Source organism: Alosa pseudoharengus, unplaced genomic scaffold (assembly GCF_046254945.1).
Source record: "Alosa pseudoharengus isolate Yale_2024_CS ecotype anadromous, Long Island Sound unplaced genomic scaffold, YU_APseudo_1.1 YU_APseudo_1.1_scf_16, whole genome shotgun sequence".
Lineage (NCBI taxonomy): Eukaryota > Metazoa > Chordata > Actinopteri > Clupeiformes > Clupeidae > Alosa > Alosa pseudoharengus.
Window position 1 is genome coordinate 8,978,329 of NW_027468630.1, and position 20,662 is coordinate 8,998,990.

Genomic DNA, 20,662 nt, shown 5'->3' on the forward strand with positions numbered 1-20,662 from the left:
ACACTCAACCACACCAAAGAGCCCACACAGACTGCATGGGGGGTTGGTGGTGGTGAGAGAGGAATATATAAGGGTCAGGCATTGACAAAAGGTGCTTTTTTAGTTGTCGCAATGGTTGAGCAGTAATGGGGCTTTCATAAATGAAACGACACAGGTTGATACGAGAGTAACACACACACACACACACACACACACACACACACGCACACACACCTCCTACCCGATGATGAAAAAAGTGGTGAGAAAGGCAGAAAAGTACAGGGCGCGACAAACTGATAAACATAGAGTGCGATTGAGTAAGAGAAAAAGAGAAAACAAGGAAATGAGAGAGAGAGAAAGAGAGAGATGAGACGAGACCATAAAACAGAGACGGCACTCTATAATAGTCGCTGGCAACTTGTGACACAGTGCCCACACACGTTATAAAAATCCTCTCCACCACTACTCGCAGAAGCCCCAGCCGCACGAGCGAGCGAGCGCGCGAGCAAGTCTCCCCGGTGACCCCGGTCGTGGTGCTTCGCAGGCCGGCGGCTCCCATGGCAACCGGAGCAACCGTGACCTCCTCGCTACACTGGTAGCGGTGAGGCTTTTTGCGCTTCCTGAGCACGTGTCTGATTGGCTGGGCCCCCCTGTGGGGTTCGTGGGATAAACAGGAAACCCTGGTTGAGTGGGCGCCGCCCGGCGCGGAGCAGAGAAAGAGAGAGAGAGAGAGAGAGAGAGAGAGAGAAAGAGAAAGAGAGAGAGAGAGAGAGAGAGAGAGGGTGGGCGGAGGGGCCGGGCCGAGCTCAGCCGCATTCACTCTCTTCTCTCTCTCACTCGTGTGTTCAGTGGAAGAGAGGAAGAACACACACACACACATCGCATTCCGCCAACGCGTTTCTCGGTTTGACTAATCTCGAGAAAGTAAATACAAACACAAAGTGTGTAATAACATATTGGAACGCTATCTGTCATCTCTGATATGACAACATGTAAAATCTTTTTATTTAGATATGCATACGCCTCATGCATATTTTGGGAACACAATGACAGTGATTCCTGGACAATGGGATATTTGCATACCTAGGCCTTCTGTATGCAAATACACGACAGAAACAGTCTGCAACAGGGCTTAAGATTATTTTACATGAACGGTTAACAGGTGCATATCTAACTGTCAGGTGGCTCCTCCTAAACCACACCAGTGCAAACTGCAAAGGGGGAAAGTTCTCCAAAAGGCACTGAGCAAAACCTTCACACAAGTCAGGAGCATACAGCACAAATGCATTCTTGTCATGGTGTTATATTAGAGCAAGATGCACACTCTTTGTAAATTATTTCTAAAAATTGCAAATGTATTATTCATTATATGTAGTATCATTATGTAATATTACAATACTTTTATAATTACAGATGTCTATTCCCATTGTTATCATTATGCTGTATGAAACTCTCTTCAAAAGTTTTCACATTTACTGAACATCCCTGAGAATAAGACGCAATGAGTAGTTGAGTGTTACCACTGATCTATAAAGTGTTCTTTATAGATCAGTGAGTGTTACAATACACAGGAAAAGATTCCTTCCTTGTGCTATTGGTTGGGGACTTCCCACTGCGGCTGATCAACAACTTAGCCTACTTAACATAATACAACACAACGAAAACAACGACTGAGGAAAGTGCATGACTTGAGAAAAACATCTGTGTGTGTGTGTGTGTGTGTGTGTGTGTGTGTGTGTGTGTGTGTATGTGTGTGTGTGTGTGTGTGTGTGTGTTTGTGTGTGTGTGTGTGTGTGTGTGTGATGTTTCAGAGAGGCAGGATCGTTCAGAACTGTTAAGCAAATGCAGTACCTGACAGGTAAGTGAAACGTTGGGATTGGCTCCGTTTCCTCTTCCCATTGCACACGTAGAACTGCACCTGGACTGTGGAGGTCACCGTCTTGCTGTGGTATGGGGGAACCTCCACCACCAGACTCGACTGCACCGAGCAGAGAATGTACGCAAGTCAAGTCTCATCACAGAACAGGGGTACACAAAATAATAGCTCTTTAGCAATAATGAGAAATTAATTTGCACAATAACACCACTAATGTAATGCATTATAAATAACTAAATGGATTATATTTAAAACATTAATATGACAGCAATCACACAGCATCTCCATTGTATTGCACCAAAACATAACCTTGCTAGATACTGTAAAAGGAATTGATAAAATAAAACAGATAAAATACAAAGTATTTACACACTAACAACACTAATGGTCTGGTGGAATGAGCAATGTTTTTTTTACTGCAGAATGTCAAATAATCAGAATTTCAAATAATATTTTACTCAAACTGTAATTGTACAAATGTTATAAGGCCATTAAAAATGCCATATTTTGAGGTCAAAATGAATATTAAAATTATAATTAAAATGTACAATAAATAAAAAGATTAAAACTAAAATGTAAAAACTGCATGAAGTGTTAAAAATAGGTTTCCTCCTCTTTAAGTATGTCTTAAAAGTTGACTACAACTAACTACTATAGAACTCATGTTTTTTTTATTTCATTTCAAATATCCTTTATGAGTTGAGAAAGTAAGGTAGTTTACAATAGCTTATAAAGTTATAAAGAGTATTGTTTAATCATTTGAAGCTCTTTCTAAGTAACGTATACTGTGAACACACTCAAACATCCCTTTTCAATCAAAATCCAATCACAGAGCAAGTCTATGGACTGAATGACAGAAGTTGCTTTATTTATTCTGTGAATAGTGGTTTCCAAGGAGCAATTACAGATGACACGAGACAGCTGACTTGTTGTTACTTCAGTCTGCCGCCCCTGGAGAACGGCAGCGAGGCGAGGCAGAGGAGCAGAGCAACAGCGCACAGCACAGTGTTGCGTTAGGACGGATTAGAAATTAAAAACTCACCCCCTGACTCTTTTCACGGACAATTTTCCCCTCCACTTCCCACTGGGGTCGTCCATCTGAAAAAGGAAGAGGGGAGATCACATGAGGCTTTGCTTTCACAGAGAGAAACAAAAACCTGTTAGCCCTCAACTGACAGTGTGTGTGTGTGTGTGTGTGTGTGTGTGTGTGTGTGTGTGTGTGTGTTTGTGTGTGTGTGTGTGTGTAGACTAGAGATGGGGGGACACTCGATCGTTGAGATCCTGAGAGGACAGAGAAGCACGCTCACCAGCTGCCTTTCACATCAGCCCCGACAGCTCCATCGTCCAGCAACATCTGTCACTAATCCGGTCGAACTCTTTGAGGAGTTACGACGTTACAATTCCGCGCCTGGAGACGGTTCAAACAGTGAGGGAATCCCACTCCTGTGACCCTAAACTGAGCGTGACCACAAGGCAGCGCATATTTGTGGAGGCGTGTGGAGCCAACGGAGATGATCAGTAAAGACATTCGTGTGTCCAGAGACGTGAGGGACACAAGAGATGCAATCATGAAATTCTGAAGATTCAGAGAGTGCGAAGGGCTAGATCTCCACACCCTGAGATGTTACTTGCACAATGCAAAGTGGAATAACAATGGAACTACAGCGAGGGGTGGGGGGCAAACTTATGGAAGTCATTTCCTACAACGACGCTGCATTTCTCTGGGGTCTATTTACTTCATAGTTATGTCAGTCATTCTATTTAACTCAATGGGCCAGGAACTTGGGAAGCCACAAAGGCTTCCGAAAGCAAGGGATTTCAATTTGTTCTCGGGGATCTGAAACATCTAATGATGTCATTTTTATAGGCGCTCCACGGCCTGCAGAGAATATTTTCACAACCATTAAAAAGTCATCAAAGTCCAAATATCCTGCTGTTTGCCTTGCCTGGTTGAAATTATGGAGAGACGGGTGGAATAACTCTATTTGTTTTAAAATGCCTGCGTGTGTGCAAGAGAGTGCTGGCCAGGAAACCTCCAGTCGTTTCCAGTTTTCCTAGTACAGTTCTAATTAACTGGCCAGACGGCCAGCGCAGCCAATCAGGGATGGCACTTCAGGCGGAGGGGGCTGGTGCTGGGGAAACACTTCTGGGCTCCTGTGAAGGGAGGACCTTCAACCCTTGCCACTCGTATCAGCCACACACACACAAGCAAACACACACACAACAACACATACACGCATACACAGACACAAACACACACACACACACAAGCAAACACACACACACAAGCACACATACACGCATACACACAAACACACATACAGTACACGCATACACAGACACAAACACACATACACGCATACACAGACACAAACACACACACACACAAGCAAACACACACACACAAACACAAGCAAACACACACACACAAACACACACATACACAGACACAAACACACATACTGTACACACATACACAGACACAAACACACACACACACACACAAGCAGACACACACAGAAGCAAACACACAAACACACATACACGCATACACACACACAAGCAAACACACACAAACAAACACACATACACGCATACACAGACACAAACACACACACACAAACACACATACTGTACACACACAAACACACATACACGCATACACAGACACAAACACACATACACGCATACACAGACACAAACACACACACACACACACACACACACACACACACACACACAAGCAAACACACACACACAAACACAAACACACACGCATACACAGACACAAACACAAACACACACACACACAAGCAAACACACACACACACACACACACACGCATACACAGACACAAACACACATACACACACACATACACGCATACACAGACACAAACACACATACACACACACACACAGTACACGCATATACAGACACAAACACACATACACACACACACACACACACGCACATACACAAAGACAAACACGCAAACTGCCAAGACTGCTCACTTCTCAAAGGCATTACCCTCCTGCCTTGGTTTCCTTTTCTCGTCATTCTCCTCAGCTGCAACAAACACACAGGTGTGTGTGCACCACAAAGAGGACTCCGGTGATGCTCTGATGTAAATCTGCACCTGCTCAACTTTACTGCCTAGAGAGTTTCCCCAAAACACCTCAGTAATCCCCTCCCCCGTCCCAACAAGTTAACCCCCCCCCCCCCTTCAGTGTGTAGCACTCAGGCTGTGCAGAAAGAGGTCAGAAAGTCTGTTTTCCCCCAAAAGACACCTCTGAGTCATTACAGCTGCCATTATCACTGCAAGTTTTTTAAAAACCTCTCGAGGCTGTTATTAGTGCCCAGAGGCATTTTCAAAATACCTTCCCAGACATTTTCATTATGAGCAAATACTTTGGTGAATGGTTTCATTAATCTCTTGATCCATGACGATTCAACAAACAGTTCTTTTTCAGTTCTTTTTTTTTGTTCCAGAGGATCCTTTGTTTAGGAGCCGTGTGTCGCCGCGCTGTCGGAGAAAGAGCGAAGCAGGAGCTTTTAGCACGGGCCGAACGACCTTGGACGCCTCTGACTTCAGCACAATGCATTTCTGTAGCACATGTTGACATTTAACACACCAGGGAGAGGGGGGCCCACATGTGCTGAGCGAGAGCAAGTTCAAACAGGAATCCTACACCCTGCCTCAGTGACAGGCAGGCACACCATCCCAAACCTACTCTGCACGTCGTGTGTGTGTGTGTGTGTGTGTGTGTGTGTGTGTGTGTGTGTGTGTGTGTGTGTGTGTGTGTGTGTGTGTGTGTGTGTGTGTGTATGTGTGTGTGTGTGTGTGTGTGTGTGTGTGTGTATGTGTGTGTGTATGTGTGTGTGTGTATGTGTGTGTGTGTGTGTGTGTGTGTGTGTGTGTATGTGTGTGTGTGTGTGTGTGTGTGTGTGTGTGTGTGTGTGTGTGTATGTGTGTGTGTGTGTGTGTATGTGTGTGTGTGTGTGTGTGTGTGTGTGTGTGTGTGTGTGTGTGTGTGTGTGTGTGTGTGTGTGTGTGAGGGGAAAAAAAAACAAGAAAAAGGAAAAATAAAATACCTAGAGACCTGACAAAACAGCAATTGGCCTATAATTAGCAGCAACACTCGGTGCTGCTGCTGATTGGGCTGAGAACAACTGAATAATGCTAAAGCTCTCACCACAGGGCTCTCCACACCACACACTCCCCTTGTGAAAACTTCCTCGGTCATTACGGCCAACTACTGTTGGCCAGCTCCGTCCCTGCACACGGAGGCCAGTTTTCCCCTCTCTCTCTCATTCCTTCTCTCTCTCATTCTCTCTCCATCTCATTCCCTCTCTCTCATTCTCTCTCCATCTCATTCTCTCTCTCTCCCTCTGTGTGCACGTGGTAGAGAAATTAACTCAAAGACAAATGAAATCTATCAAATCAGTAATTTAGGGGTATTTTCCCCCTAACAGGCCCATTTGCTCTCATTTACACTATAAAAGAACCGACGCAAACTAGTGGAGGGAGCGCTGCCTTCTAGCCTTCGGGAGTCGGCCTGGCTCTGGAACAGTAGCGTCTCTGATAAGTTAACCAAACAGTCTTAACTGCTGGATCTGAAACAGGCCAGCGATCGGGTCTCGCCCCGTCTCAATGAGTCCAAGAGCCCCATTACTCACAAACTCCCCTGGCGCCCATCGCCGACCGTGCCACGTGGCCGCCGGTGGCGGGCAAGCCTCCGACCACAGGCGCACGTGTCGACGCACCGCCTGGACAAGAGCAGAGCGGTGCGGTGTGTCGGGCTCAGCAGCACATCTTGAGGTGATTAGCTGTTGTCAGACGCACATGCTCCTAAGCGGTTCGCACGGGGGCCTTTCTGATCCAAGCCTGTTTAATTTTTCCCTCCGTTTTGACACAGGAAAATTTTTGACAGAGGAAATTCTGAAGTCCTCCATCCCTCCCTCCAAGGGCCAAGGCCAAGTCACATGTGCTCAGAAAGGGGGATTGTAAATATCATATCAGTTCCCATCTGGCCTTTAATCCACAACACAGTCAATCACTTGCTCTCCCACTACAACAAAAAAAAGAGTTAAGCCCTTGTACTGGGATATTGGAAAAAGTCTAATAATCGAGCCAATGGTCATTGCCCTAACGGGCCTTGCTTCAGTCTACAATCTACTCAAATCCTAGCAGCTCCTGTTACATTGCCCAGAGAAGCAATGGGCAAAAAACTCATTAGCTTCCCCACATCAAACGAGACCACATGTTAATTAGTGGCAAAATTTCCACCACGCCTCTGCTAACCCCTCAGATATTTCCAGTTTTGCTCGACGGTCTTTGTCTCCTTTGTTTCCTTTATGCATAACATCAAGCAGATCGTCTAGCTTTTTTTTTTTTTTTTTTAAATAGAACGTGCATTCTTCAAGACTCTGGAGAGGCCTCACCACCGCCATCACGACTACAAAAGCCACGAGCAGAGCTCCTCTGTACACTTCAGCCTCAATGCTTTTGGTTTTTTTTTTTTTTTTTTTTTTTTTTTTTTTTAAGTGAGCACCTCAGGCAGGCACAGACTGGCTCCCCAAATGCCACCGATTCAGTGTTTCCACCTGAGGCTCGTCTATACTTGTGTTTCACTGTTGCATAGTGCGTGGCTCCCTCAGGGAGATGGAAAAGCCAGAAGTGGGAGAGTACAGAGGAAAGACACAGAGACAGAAGGTGCCTTCATGGCACGGCTGAACAATTACTGGGAAGAAAAAAAACACGCAACAACAACAACAGCAGACTGGCATTATTCACTGTGAGTCATTCATAAAATGCTCAGTCTTCGCCACCCAGAATGCTGTTACCACTGGAGCTCGACATGGCTTTGAGACCGAACAACATTTTTCCAACACAGTAGAGAAAGTAGCCAGCGAGCTATGACAGTCCAAAGCCATTTCAAAGGGAAGAGATGCTGCCTCCGGTCCTCCTATCCAAATAACACTGACAGAAATAGACACAAGAAAGGCGTGTTGGTGTGTGTGTGGGGGGGGGGGGGTGCACTAGGTTACACACAGACAGTGAATTTAACATTTAACAGCACTGGTGTATAACTCAATGGTGAATGGGGCCAGAAAAGAAACAGATGTTCACTAAAATAAAACCAAACGAAAATAAGATCTGAGGTTTTGGTGTTGAGGAGATATGACATAAACACAGAAGGGGGCCTCTTCAGTGGGATTTGTAGAGTTACTTCTCCTCAGTGAGAGAACAGTGTGAAACCTGGGACCTGAGCGGAGGCTGCTGCAGACACATCGCAAGTCAGTCCTCCTGAGGCATCCCCTAGCAGCAGTGGTAGTGTGGATCACACACACACGGTTGCGTAGGTCCCTCGTGAAACGCTCCCTCGTCGCGCCGAGCAGGAAGCGACACTGCGTTTGCCATAAATCTCCCGTGGCCAGCGAACTTGTTAGAGAGCATTCGCGAGCCGTGCGCAAGGGGGGCCCTGGTGGAGTCCGTCGGGTGTTGAGGACGGTTGTGAAACAGATCTGCTAGGCGGGGGTTAATACGCGCTGCCCCCTTTCTCGAGACATCATGAAATTCCAACCACGGGTGACAAACGAAGGCACATAAACAGGCCTTAACTCCCCGTGTTTCACACCGATAGCAGGTCAGTGGGGGAGGAGGACGACGGGGCGTTAATAAGCACAGCACCGCACAGCTGTCGGGGGCGGCGAATGGGAGGGAGGTTTGGCGGCGAGGAGCGCAGGTCCATGGGGTAGAGGAGACGTGTAATGTTAGGTGGGCCAGCGATTACTCATATCCCAGGTGCTCCTCCAGTGCCTCGGGGAGAGAGGCAGGGTTTGCCCTGACGTGGCCCTCACCAAATCCCAAGTCACAACCTGTTTGGGTTCAGCGAGGGAAAAAGCTACAGGTAAGAGGTGCAGGCGAAGACAGCATGCTTCTCTCTAAATAGGTCCAAAATAAGGGTGTTAGCTAGAAGATCTGGCTTCAGCAATAACACTCCTCGCACTCCAGCCCGATTCCATTCAAACTGACATTACATTGACATCCATTCCTCTTCACTCCTAACCTGTTTCAGATATCGGGGTCTGTGATGACAGACATGACACATTTCTGGAAGATACCATAAGCTGACAGACATTGGTTATGAATTAGCTGAAACAATTTCCAGGTTACGCTCTTTTCACATGGACAGGCCCCACCGCTGTTTCAGAGGTGGTTTGCTAAGAGCCCTGACAGTCAGGTGTTCCACACTCACTCCACCTGAGGCAGTAGGGGTTCTACAATAAAACTCTGTAAACACAGCCTCCTCCCTCCCTCGGTCTCTCTTTCTCTCACTCTTTCCATCCCACCATCTCTCCCCCCTCCCCTCCCCTCCCCTCCCCTCCCTCTCTCTCTCTCTCTCTCTCTCTGCGTGCCTAGCAGCTGAGTGTGCTGTGTTGGTTTCGGGAGGGCCAGGTGGGCAGTCTGTTCGGCTCCCCATGCGAGCGGCAAACGGCAAGCGAAACGCTGACGGGCAGCAGATCTTACCGGGGCCCTTTTCCAGGAAGATGACCTTGGACTCCGGGAAGAAGTTGGAGCCGCTGATGACCATCTCCTCCCCCCCACTGACCACGCAGCTGGACAGGCTGCACTTCTCCACCTGCGGGAGCTCCTGAGCCGAGCGCTGGGCTGTGAACAGAGACAGGTGGGGTGGAGTGGGGGAGATGGGAGAGAGACCAGAAATGGTTATAAAATGTGACAGTGTCTGTGCGTACACACACACGCACCCGCTCTGGACCATACACACACACACACACACACACACACACACACACAGGTCCACACACGCAGATAGTTCAATTAAATTCAATTCAATTCAAGAAAGCTTTATTGGCATGAACGTTGCATGAACATTATTGCCAAAGCTCAATTACATGTACACATAAGAGGTAAAGAGGGAAAAAAAAAAAATATATATATATATGTTTAACAGAATTGTGGAATTAACATATAAGAGGACATAAAAATAGACATAGAAGACATAAAAGTAAAACAACAATTCACTACAAAGAGACAGATAATAAGAAAATCTGATTAACTGTCCAATAAAGATTATCTTTCCAAACTGAGTGTATTTTGTCTGTCCTATCAATATCTGTGTTAAATGCATTAATATACACTGCCATGTCATACATTGTCTGTGCATAGCTTTCATATTGTCTTCAGGGCCACCAACAACTGGAGCCAAATTGTATGTGTCAGTCTGGCCAGCCAAACTCGAATTTCATTCTGGTTCTGATCCATGTAACATGTTCTATGAAAGTAATCACTTTGAGTGGATATTAAGCTATGCAGAGGTCATGTGTGCTTCTGTACGTGTGGGGGTGTGTGTGTGTGTGTGTGTGTGTGTGTGTGTGTGTGTGTGTGTGTGTGTGTGTGTGTGTGTGTGTGTGTGAGCATGTGCACTAAATGAAAAGGAGATGAAACTCACAGCACTCTATAGGGATGGACGCCGCTTGCAGAGACAGCACCTTCCCGTTGGGTTGTGGGATGTGCACTCGAAACACCACCCGCACACGCGTGTTCTTCCGCCCGATGTCTGTTTCGCCTTTTCTCAGCTCGATGTCCGAGTTCCTTAGCTTCAGGATCCCTGCACAGTCAATGCTGCCACACATGGAAAGAACTTGTTGTGAGAATGTGGGAATGTGGGAATCGCACAAAGGGCTCATAATGGAGTGATAGCAGCAAATAAGGGACTAGCCGTCTGTTTATAATGGCCCTCCCCAAAAAGAAAACTGTAGACGGACATGGCAAAAAGCACGTTGAGATGTGTTTCAGAAACAATAAACCTGCACTTTTAAAATATCATTAAACAGACGTTCTGTGCGGAATGAGCGACAAAGGTCAATGCTAATCTCTTGTCGAAAAGGCCTCACATTTTCAACTACATCTGCTAGTGGTTAGTGTTTGAAACCTATAAACCTGCTCCAAATTGGAAGGCATTACAATTCCCTATAATCATAAATCTGGGTCTTTCTTCAACTCATGCAAAGCACACACACAGTGGCATGAAGTGGAGGGGGTGAGTAATGTAAAAGCGAAATGGTTATGACAAGTACCTGGCAGACATATTGTTTTCGGGAAGGAGAGGTATTTCGAGAACCTTTGTGCTGGTGATTATGATTTCCTGGCTTGCAGTGGCGACCGTTTTCCCCGTGATCCGGTGCACCTGGTAGAAGGCATGCGGCCTCAGGTAGCGGTCGTCCGCCGTCCCAATGAACATCTGCAGATTGACAGGCTTCTCACTGTAGCCCAGGAGCTGGAAACCAGAGAGAGAGAGACAGACAGAGAGAGAGAGAGAGACAGGAGGGTGTGAAAGTGAGAGAGAGAAAGAGATAGAGATCTAGAGATGTGCATATTATGTGCATACATACACATACATTCTGTACATTTCCATTGCATTTGAAATACATTGTTTTACTGTTCTTTCCACTCTCAGTTTTACGTTAATCTGAATGTCAAGCTGAACTGCTGATGTTCGAAACACCAGCTATTTCTGGCAGGATTAACGGAGAGTCATCTGGCCGGCTGGCCCTTGACCAGGTCATCGCTGATGTTCCCCCTTAATATCGCTATCATATTTTCCCCCACATGTTCCTTAGCACGACTCCTGCATGTAGGCAATTATCTCCCTAAAGCCTTTCTGTGAGCCATAATCTCAGACATTACCCAGCTCTTTCCTAGACAAATCCAAAACAATTCGTAGCTACCAAATAGCTGCAGCCAAGAGGAAAAGGCACGTTTTCAAACACGAGCGAAAGAAACATGGAAACAAAGAAGGACAAAGAGAGAGAGAGAGAGAGAGAGAGGGAGAGAGAGAGAGAGAGAGAGAGAGAGGGAGAGAGAGAGAGAGAGAGAGAGAGAGAGAGAGAGAGAGAGAGAGAGGGAGAGAGAGAGAGAGAGAGAGAGAGAGAGGAAAAGAAGGGAAAAGAGGGAAAAGGAGGGGTTGGGAAAATTCAAAATCGCAGTGGAGCTTTCCTCAGTCTGCTACTGTAAAGGTGAAAAAAAAAAAAGCCCACGCGATCCTCCCATGCCAACTACACTGAGGGAAACGATAAATACGTTTCGGCAGTGATCATAAACCACCATTCTGTGAGGTCCGCACCATCACCTTATAAAAAGCACCTTTCTTTCCATCGCCAGCTTCGGCCGCTACAGTGCAGGCCTGTAACATTTGCTGCCAGCGTAAATGCCAGCTCCCTTTAGCTTAGCCAGCTCACCAGCCTGGCCAGTGCCCTGGCTGCGTCTGTGCTCTCTCTGAGGCCGTGGGCATTTACTGGCCTGCCCAATGCCTGCCAGACAGGTGAGGTACTCGCCCAGGGAGGAGTGGAGAGGAGAGGGGAGGAGTTGGGAGGGGAGGACGGAGGAGCGCTTTTCCACACGGCACACAATCCTGCCACTGTTGGAATGTTATGGTTGGCACAGGGAGCCACTGCCACGGCTGCTGTTGCTGCTGCCACTGCTGTTGCAGGGTGGTAAACCCCCAATCCCAGTCCAAAAGCGAGGGAGACGGGTGGAGAGATTGAGAAAGGAGGAGAGGAAAGAGAGGTAGAGTGAGTGAACAAGTGTGTGTGTGTGTGTGTGTGTGTGTGTGTGTGTGTGTGTGTGTGTGTGTGAATTTAAGAGGGGGGGAGGGAAAAGAGTTAGCAAGAGAGAGTGACAGAGAGAGAGAAAGAGAGAGAGAGAGCACTTTTTTTCTGGCTTTCTCACACATTTACTTATAGTCAGAAATGTTGAAGATGTTGACAGTTGGCCTCTCCAGATGTGAGAGGAGGGATGGAGATGGACACTAACAGAAAGTGGAATAGAGCATTATGCCCAATATTCCAATATGTGGTTTAATGTTCTGCATTTCTCATTAGTAGGTCACTATGACACTAAAAGTATGTTCCTACTTCATGACCCTGCATGATATCGGTCCCAACCTTGGATAATGTTAAGGCGCCAGGGTTGATATCACTTCAGGGTTGATATGACTTCTTGTTGTTTGTTTTGCGTCAAATGCCATTGGCATCATTGATTAGGGTAGTCTGGATGTCTCCTGACTCTGCCACTGTTTACTGTCTGATTACTGTATGATTATCTATCCTTTGCTGCTGTGTACTTAAACCCTGGATAATTCTGTGTCAAGTCAGAGATGCATATTCTGGAGTGCCTTGTGCTTTGTTTCAGGGTTGTGCACAATTCGAATTGCAATTCTGCTTCCTGTTTGCTACCTCAATTGAAATGCAAGTGAAATTCAAGAATTGAATTGGAATTCAAGAGCCAATTTCAATTCAATTCTGGAATTTTGCACAAGCCTGCTTTGTGTGTACCTCTCTCCTGTATACAGCCAAATGAAACTCGCATCTTGATTGTACTTCTATTGTGACTGGATATCGTGTCTCACTTTGGTATATTTCACCAACAAGACGAAGACGGAGGAGACGGAAGAGACGGAGGAGACGGAAGAGACGGAGGCGAGGAAGAGGACTGCAGGGACGAGGGGGCGGGGCAAGCGCTGGTTCCGTGCGTTACGGCAGTCAGTTTGGTCTAATTACCACTGGAAACACGTGTAGCTGAGGAAAAAAGGCATGCTTGGATTCAAAATATTGACTCTTTCAGAGCAATTACCCTAAAGGCTGCTTTTCATTTCTCAAACCAACAGAGTGTACGTGTGTGTGTGTGTGTGAGTGAGAGAAAGAGAGAGAGAGAGCGAGAGAGAGAGAGAGAAACTGAGGTAGAGTAGAAGAGTTTTCTTGACTCCATGGTCTTGTAAGAGCAAAGGTTTGACAGATTCATTCATCTTCGGTCCAGAGAGAGAGCTTGTTTTCAGTCTCAAGCACATAGCAAATACAAGCTAGTTGACATCCACCTCAGCCAGGGAGTGAGAGAGAGAGAGAGAGAGAGAGAGAGAGAGAGAGAGAGAGAGAGAGAGAGAGAGAGGGGTCACGACAACACACACACACACACACACACACTGTAATCAAAACCTCTGGTGGGGGTAGAGGTGACCACTCCAATGCCTGTGCAAAGCCTGTTAGCCGACGGCCAGTTTTAGCAGCACGGGCAAGGCCAGGCGAGGTGAGGTGTGGAAGGGGCAGCTGGTTAGCAAGGTGCCCAATCTCACACAGCTTGTTTACACTCAGAGCTCTTCTCGGTCCAAAAGCTGACCTCCGACCCCCCCATCCCCCCCACCCCACCACCTCCCTGCTGGCAGCCCTTGTTGGAGTGGAGGGGGTTGGGGGGATAGCAGGTCATGTTTGGAGGTCGACAGGGTGATTTATTTCGGAGATGGGACCCCTGGTAACAGTGCCGGCCGCTCCTGCACCAATTAATCCTATGGGTGTGTACGGGGGAAAAATAAACAAGCTTGCCCGCGTGGCCAAGTGCACCGGAAGGTTCAAAGAGGTCAGCCGCAAGCAATGTTTATTTTTCTAGAGGTATGACGAATGAACACTGACTGGATCCAAACCTGGCGGCTCAGAGCGGATCCGGTTCTGTTTGACTTGGGCCCAACTCAGGGCTTTTTGGTAGCAGGGTGAGTGAGACTCAATGTAATGTGCGTCTTATGGTTTGCCTATTACAGAAGACTTCTTCACTCAAAAGACCACAAAGTGACAGCACCAGTACCATTGCAAACATTGTTCAAAGCAAGTCAACCACAAAAATGTCAAGACAGCTGCTCTCTGTGTTTTTCAAGAGAATCACTACAAATGTATGAGGTGCTGCCATTGTAAAAATGGTACTAACTGCTGGCCACAAGCAAGTCTATTAGCATGTCTATGTCTTCCAAAACACAGGCTTGGTCAAATGCGCACAAGAACCATCCACACTAGAGCCCTCGAATCCATTGTTGTTTAACAGGTGCTTTTGGGAGAAAGCGGCAGCGTTTCCCAGAAGCGAAAGTCTGTTTTGCCTCTGCTCTGCGTAAAGCCTGCCGCTACTGGCTCCGCTGTCTCTGACCCCTCCGTGACCCAGAGCACAGGCAAATAGGCTTTCTTAGTCTGGCCGAGGACTCCACCAGAGACCCACAGACAACACACACACACACACACACACACACACACAGACACTTCATAGTGCTATTTGTCACTTATTGCCCTTCCGGCCAAATTACCACTTTGTCTCTGTCTGGTTGCCGTTGTGCCTCATTGTTGGGCATGAAAAGAGGAAGTCTGACAAGTCCACACTCTCGCCCCCACTGCTGCCGCTGTGTCACGCTAAGCTGCTAGAGTCCACAAACACGCTGGCCAGGGGATTAGGGCTCTTCAGGGATCTGGAGCAGGGGACGGCTAATAGCCGCTCACTTCTCAGCGCTGAAAAAGAGAAACCTGCGGAGACTCATTACGGCCGTAGGTCCATCCTCACTCGTCCCCTGCCTCGCATTTAATGTCACCTACATTATCTCTGTGAAACACCTGAAATGACTGGGTGACCCTTGCATTGAGCTATATGACCCAAACAGTGGGAGCACATCCCTGTTGTTAGCTTAGAAGAGTAAGAAAGCAAATGGTAGCAGCATTAGGAGCATCTCCTATCACACAATGATTGCCATAACATATAAGATGTGCTTGCAAATATTGCAAATATATATACTGTGTATATATATATATATATATGCTAAAATTGGCAGGTGCCGGTTGGGCAATGTTTACAGATTGCTATGAGAGCTAACTGGGGGTTGTGTGGTGGCTTTCAGCATGGCTCCATAGTGTGCGTGCATTAGGGTAAACCCTAAACAGACACCACATAAACAAACATACACATATGAACAAATCATTCAATTCATTCAAATGCTCAATTATGATCCTTAGAGTATCCCTTGACCGCATGTACCTTGAAAGGTAAGCCTTCCATCATTTGTACTGACTATTACACAGAAATAGTTTTGTGCGATTTTACATAAAAATAAAAATAAAACTTTCACTGCAGCTGCACCTGTCTATGTTTGTGTCAATGTTACGTCAGCTGAACATTTGGACAAGAGCCAGGGTAAAAGAGAATGAAATCACGAGAACTTTAATACCCCTCAGATTAAAACCCATCTCCAGACAGCACTCTTCACAGACCTACAGTAGGTTTACCAAATAAAAGCTAACACTGTGCTTTCTGATATTCAATCAGTTCAACATTCACATGAATGCAATTTCTGCCTATGAAAAAAGTGCAACATTATGAATGCGAGTTGACAATGGCCAGTGACCAAGCATAAAAGTGTTTTCAGGTCGACAAGCAGTTAAACACTGTCAGCGCACCAAGAAGGAACAAACTGAAGGCAGTAATTGTCCCATTATGCATTTATCTAACTACACAGAGTTAAACCCAATCTATACCCACAGACACAAATTGTACACTCACACCCCTATACACACCTCCACTCAACCACACACCCACGCATCCCCATATCCACACAAGCACATTCAACCACACATGTACACTACACACCCATACGCCCCCAGACCCACAAAAGCACACAACTACATTCAACCATACATGCACACATGCACACACACACGTACACACATGTACACACATGTACACACCCACGCACCCCTATACACACACAAGCACACAACTACATTCAACCATACATGCACACACACACGTACACAAACATGTACACACACACACACCCACATCCACACAAGCACATAATTCAACCATACATGTACACATGCACACACCCAAACACAAAAATGCAAAGAGGCAACAAGTCCATTTTCAGCAGCTTATTACTTGACATTCCAAGGCAACAGCCTTCAACCAAAACACGAGTCCGGTGTGAAATACCGCAGTGAGGTGGTCACTGCACTTTCGTAACCTCTGCAAATCCGCCCCCACCAGCTGGTCAATGGGGCCTGCTGGATCGGAGGTTATATTAAACTGGTGACATTAATACCAGTCACATGTTTTCTCCCCCTTTTACACACACACACACACACACACACACACACACACACACACACACACACACACACACACACACACACACACACACACGACAATTCTGGACATGGCAAACTTGCCCCCTAAATAAAACCGCTGGATAGCATTACATATTGAGGTGCAGGGGCTAAATTAAGCCATCTTATTTCAGTGTGCATCTGTTCCACTGATCCAGTAATAGAAGGGAGAAAACAAGCCCTGGCTCTGGAACCCATGAGTGACATGCACAAGACGAAGCAGCCCACACCACCAATACCATCTCACCCCATACACTCAAACACAAACACAGAAACACATATGAATGATTTACAAAAAAACATAACAAAGCATCAGGACATGAAGAGAGGTGAATGGGTAGGTCAGTGAATAACTCAGAGCTGGTGGCCAATGGGAGGGTGACGTGGTGTGGCTTTGGTGCAAGGTAAAGTAATGCAGTGTAGCGTAGCGTAGCCCTGTGTTTTGATAGGACTGAGCTGGAGCCACACTTCAGTGTGTGAGCGGCATGTTTCATCATGCCTGAACCCACCTCCATCCCCGCATGCTCCCCCACCCTCTTCCCCTCCCCTCTCTTTCTCTCTCTCACTCTCCCTCCCTCCCTCTCTCCCTCCCTCTCTCTCTCTAGTAACATGACACTTTCTCACACAGGCACCCATCGCTGCCAACTTGTTTCCCTGTGTTTCTCTGCTGTTGCCATGGCGAGAACCAGCCGGTGTGTCAGTGTGTGTATGTGTGCTCGTGTGTACGTGTGTGTGTGTGTGTGTGTGTGTGTGTGTGTGTGTGTGTGTGTAATGCAGCCTGCGTCTGTGTATATTTGTGTGGGTGCAGTGCGGAGGGCAGTGAGGCTCAAGGTCAGCCACTGGCCCTTGGTCCTCCCTGGCCCCTGGTGAGCCGGGTGAGTGGCCCTGCACTGACACGGCCCCTGGGTCCCTGCACACACACTGGGAGCGCTGTTCACTTTTGGCCCAGTGTTTATCCAGCATGCGAGGGCACACACAGCCCAGGGGGGGCTGGGCAGCCGTTTGTTTAAACAAGGTCAATACACACACGCGCGATCACACACACGCACACACACACACACACACACACACACACACGCACGCACACACGCACACACGCACACACGCACACACGCACACACACACACACACACACACACAGACACACATGCGCCCCCCCCCCCCCACACACACACACACACACACACACACACAGACCCAAACACACACATACACAAACACAGACACACACGCGCCCACACACACACACACACACACACACACACACACACACACACACGTTTACTGTACTGTATGCCGTGTCTGTATATGGACCTGTCTGTCTGTTTCTGGTTAGCAGAGGCTTCTGTCCGTGGTGCCTCTGCCCCCAGCACACTCTATAGCTTTAAAGCATTATCTGCCCTCAGCACACTCTATAGCTTTAAAGCATTATCTGCCCTCAGCACACTCTATAGCTTTAAAGCATTATCTGCCCTCAGCACACTCTATAGCTTTAAAGCATTATCTGCACATCAAACAAGCCCTCAGCACACTCTATAGCTTTAAAGCATTATCTGCCCTCAGCACACTCTATAGCTTTAAAGCATTATCTGCACATCAAACAAGCCCTCAGCACACTCTATAGCTTTAAAGCATTATCTGCACATCAGCACACTCTATAGCTTTAAAGCATTATCTGCACATCAAACAAGCCCTCAGCACACTCTATAGCTTTAAAGCATTATCTGCACATCAAACAAGCCCTCAGCACACTCTATAGCTTTAAAGCATTATCTGCACATCACACAAGCCCTCAGCACACTCTATAGCTTTAAAGCATTATCTGCCCCCAGCACACTCTATAGCTTTAAAGCATTATCTGCCCTCAGCACACTCTATAGCTTTAAAGCATTATCTGCACATCAAACAAGCCCTCAGGCTGACGTGCTGTTTTACAGTACAAGGGTCAGGAACTCTGGGGTGAAAGTCAGAGAAAACCATTAATTGTTGATGATCTGAATAGGTTTGGGTGCCATACCTGATGACGGTACATTACTGTAAAACTGAGTGTTTGGCTACGCTGCATGGGGTCTGCGGTTTCATCGATGTATCACTGATGAGGGTTTCAGGGTGAAACGCATGCAACGCTGGTGATCCAATGCGGCGCTCATCCATGGCGGCCGTCTTCTGTTTCATATCCCTGTCACCGGACACCCGCAGCCTCTTTCACACCAACACCAGTGACGTGCTACAGGGAGGCTCAGCGAGCAGCGCAGCACAGTCGAAAACACGCATCCCAAACTCAACTCAGCGCACCGAATCTTTTTCGGAAAGTAGCGTTTTTCTGGATGACGCTCCAGCTGACGCGGGCTGCGCTGGACAGGCGTGACGAGGACACATGGTCCTCCTCTGGCCTTGCTCGCCATGCTCCCTTTGTGACAGTACACACAATTAAGCCGGTTAAATACACACAAGGAAGCCTCAGCCAGATGGGCTCTGGACTTACACGTCTCCTAGCAACAGGTGTGATGATTATGGTCTGCACTCCACCCCCACCCCACGTCCCGCTACAGCCCCAACACAATGTAAGCATAAGTCTATGAGAGAACCGTGAGGAGAGAGACTGAGAGTGGCTAAGAGAGAGTGAGCAATTGAGAGAGAGTGAGAGTGAGAGAAAGGGAGAGAGAGAAAAATAGAGAGAGAGAGAGAGAGAGAAGTATAAAAGGAGAGGAGGCGTACAGCTCATGCCTCTGACCAGGTTTGTATTGTAATATGAAGCATTCCACCCAGATCCTGCACCCATGAATCAGCACAGTCCAAACACAAGATGTAAACAGTGTCACATTGTTTTCCTTTTGTTTGTCTGGCTACTGTAGGTTATAGTTAGGGGATTACTGTTATGGCATTTTGACATATCGCTTTTTGATCCAGCTACACTCCCTACCTTTTTCTCTGCCTATTTTTTCTTTTTTTTCAGCTTTGTCCATATAATGATGTTAAACATATTGGGTTAGTGTGTGTACTTTCTCAAACATTTCTTAAAGCGATGGTTCGGAGTAATTTCACCCTAGGGTCCTTTGCACCATGACCCCGAGCCAAACACCTTCCCAGAACCTTTTTTCCCTTGGTCGAACCCTGGACGAGTAGCGCTGTCAGAAACGAATGACGTTCTGCAGTCGTAATGGAACCAACTTTTATCTCGTAAATTACCCCACTAATAATGCCCTGAATGGTACGAAACTTCTACAGTAGTACAACTCTTTAATTGCTTTAACCATCGCTTTAAGGACCTTTTCATACACAGTCTCTAATATCAACCTCTCCTTTACCTTCAAAAGCCTTCGTAGAAAAAGGCCACCTCACAATCCTACAAAGGGCTTCCTAGAAAAAGGTGTTAGAAAGGTTAAGTATTCTTAGATTACTAGCATCTGCTTGCTACCCCTGCACAGAGCCTGCATACGTCTGCTCGCTGTTTTGTCGCAGGTCTTGAGCCAGATTCCCTTTCGCTGACAACCTCGAACGTGACTAACTGGCAGACTGACAGCTAACCAAATGGTCACTGGCTTAAGTAAATGACATCTCACACGAGATAATGCTAACGAGTGAGGCGAGTGTCCAAGCACTCATTTCTAACACAGCCGTTAGGCTGCACATACTGTAGCTTTAACCAGCCTTCAGCCATGAACAGAAAAATAAATAATCAGTATTCAACAAACTTTAGTCCTGAACTCTGAGTTTTAACAGATTCCTTTCAGGCAAAGACCAAGAGAGAGGAGAGGATTCTGTAACCGCTGTTGTAACAGCAGCAATGCTCTATTGTCAAAAAACATGTCAGAA

General features: G+C 46.8%; 1 protein-coding gene across 1 annotated transcript in view; it reads right to left on the reverse strand.

Moving 5' to 3' along the window:
- nfatc3a (nuclear factor of activated T cells 3a) overlaps window positions 1–20,662 on the reverse strand; it is a 62,242-nt gene that overhangs the window by 19,653 nt on the left and 21,927 nt on the right. The window contains exons 4-8 of the mRNA XM_076286967.1: window positions 10,961–11,160; window positions 10,333–10,505; window positions 9,390–9,530; window positions 2,898–2,953; window positions 1,831–1,957 (exon numbers count right to left, since the gene is read on the reverse strand). Of these exons, the coding sequence (XP_076143082.1) occupies window positions 1,831–1,957; window positions 2,898–2,953; window positions 9,390–9,530; window positions 10,333–10,505; window positions 10,961–11,160 (697 nt within the window). The remainder of the gene's footprint in view (window positions 1–1,830; window positions 1,958–2,897; window positions 2,954–9,389; window positions 9,531–10,332; window positions 10,506–10,960; window positions 11,161–20,662) is intronic.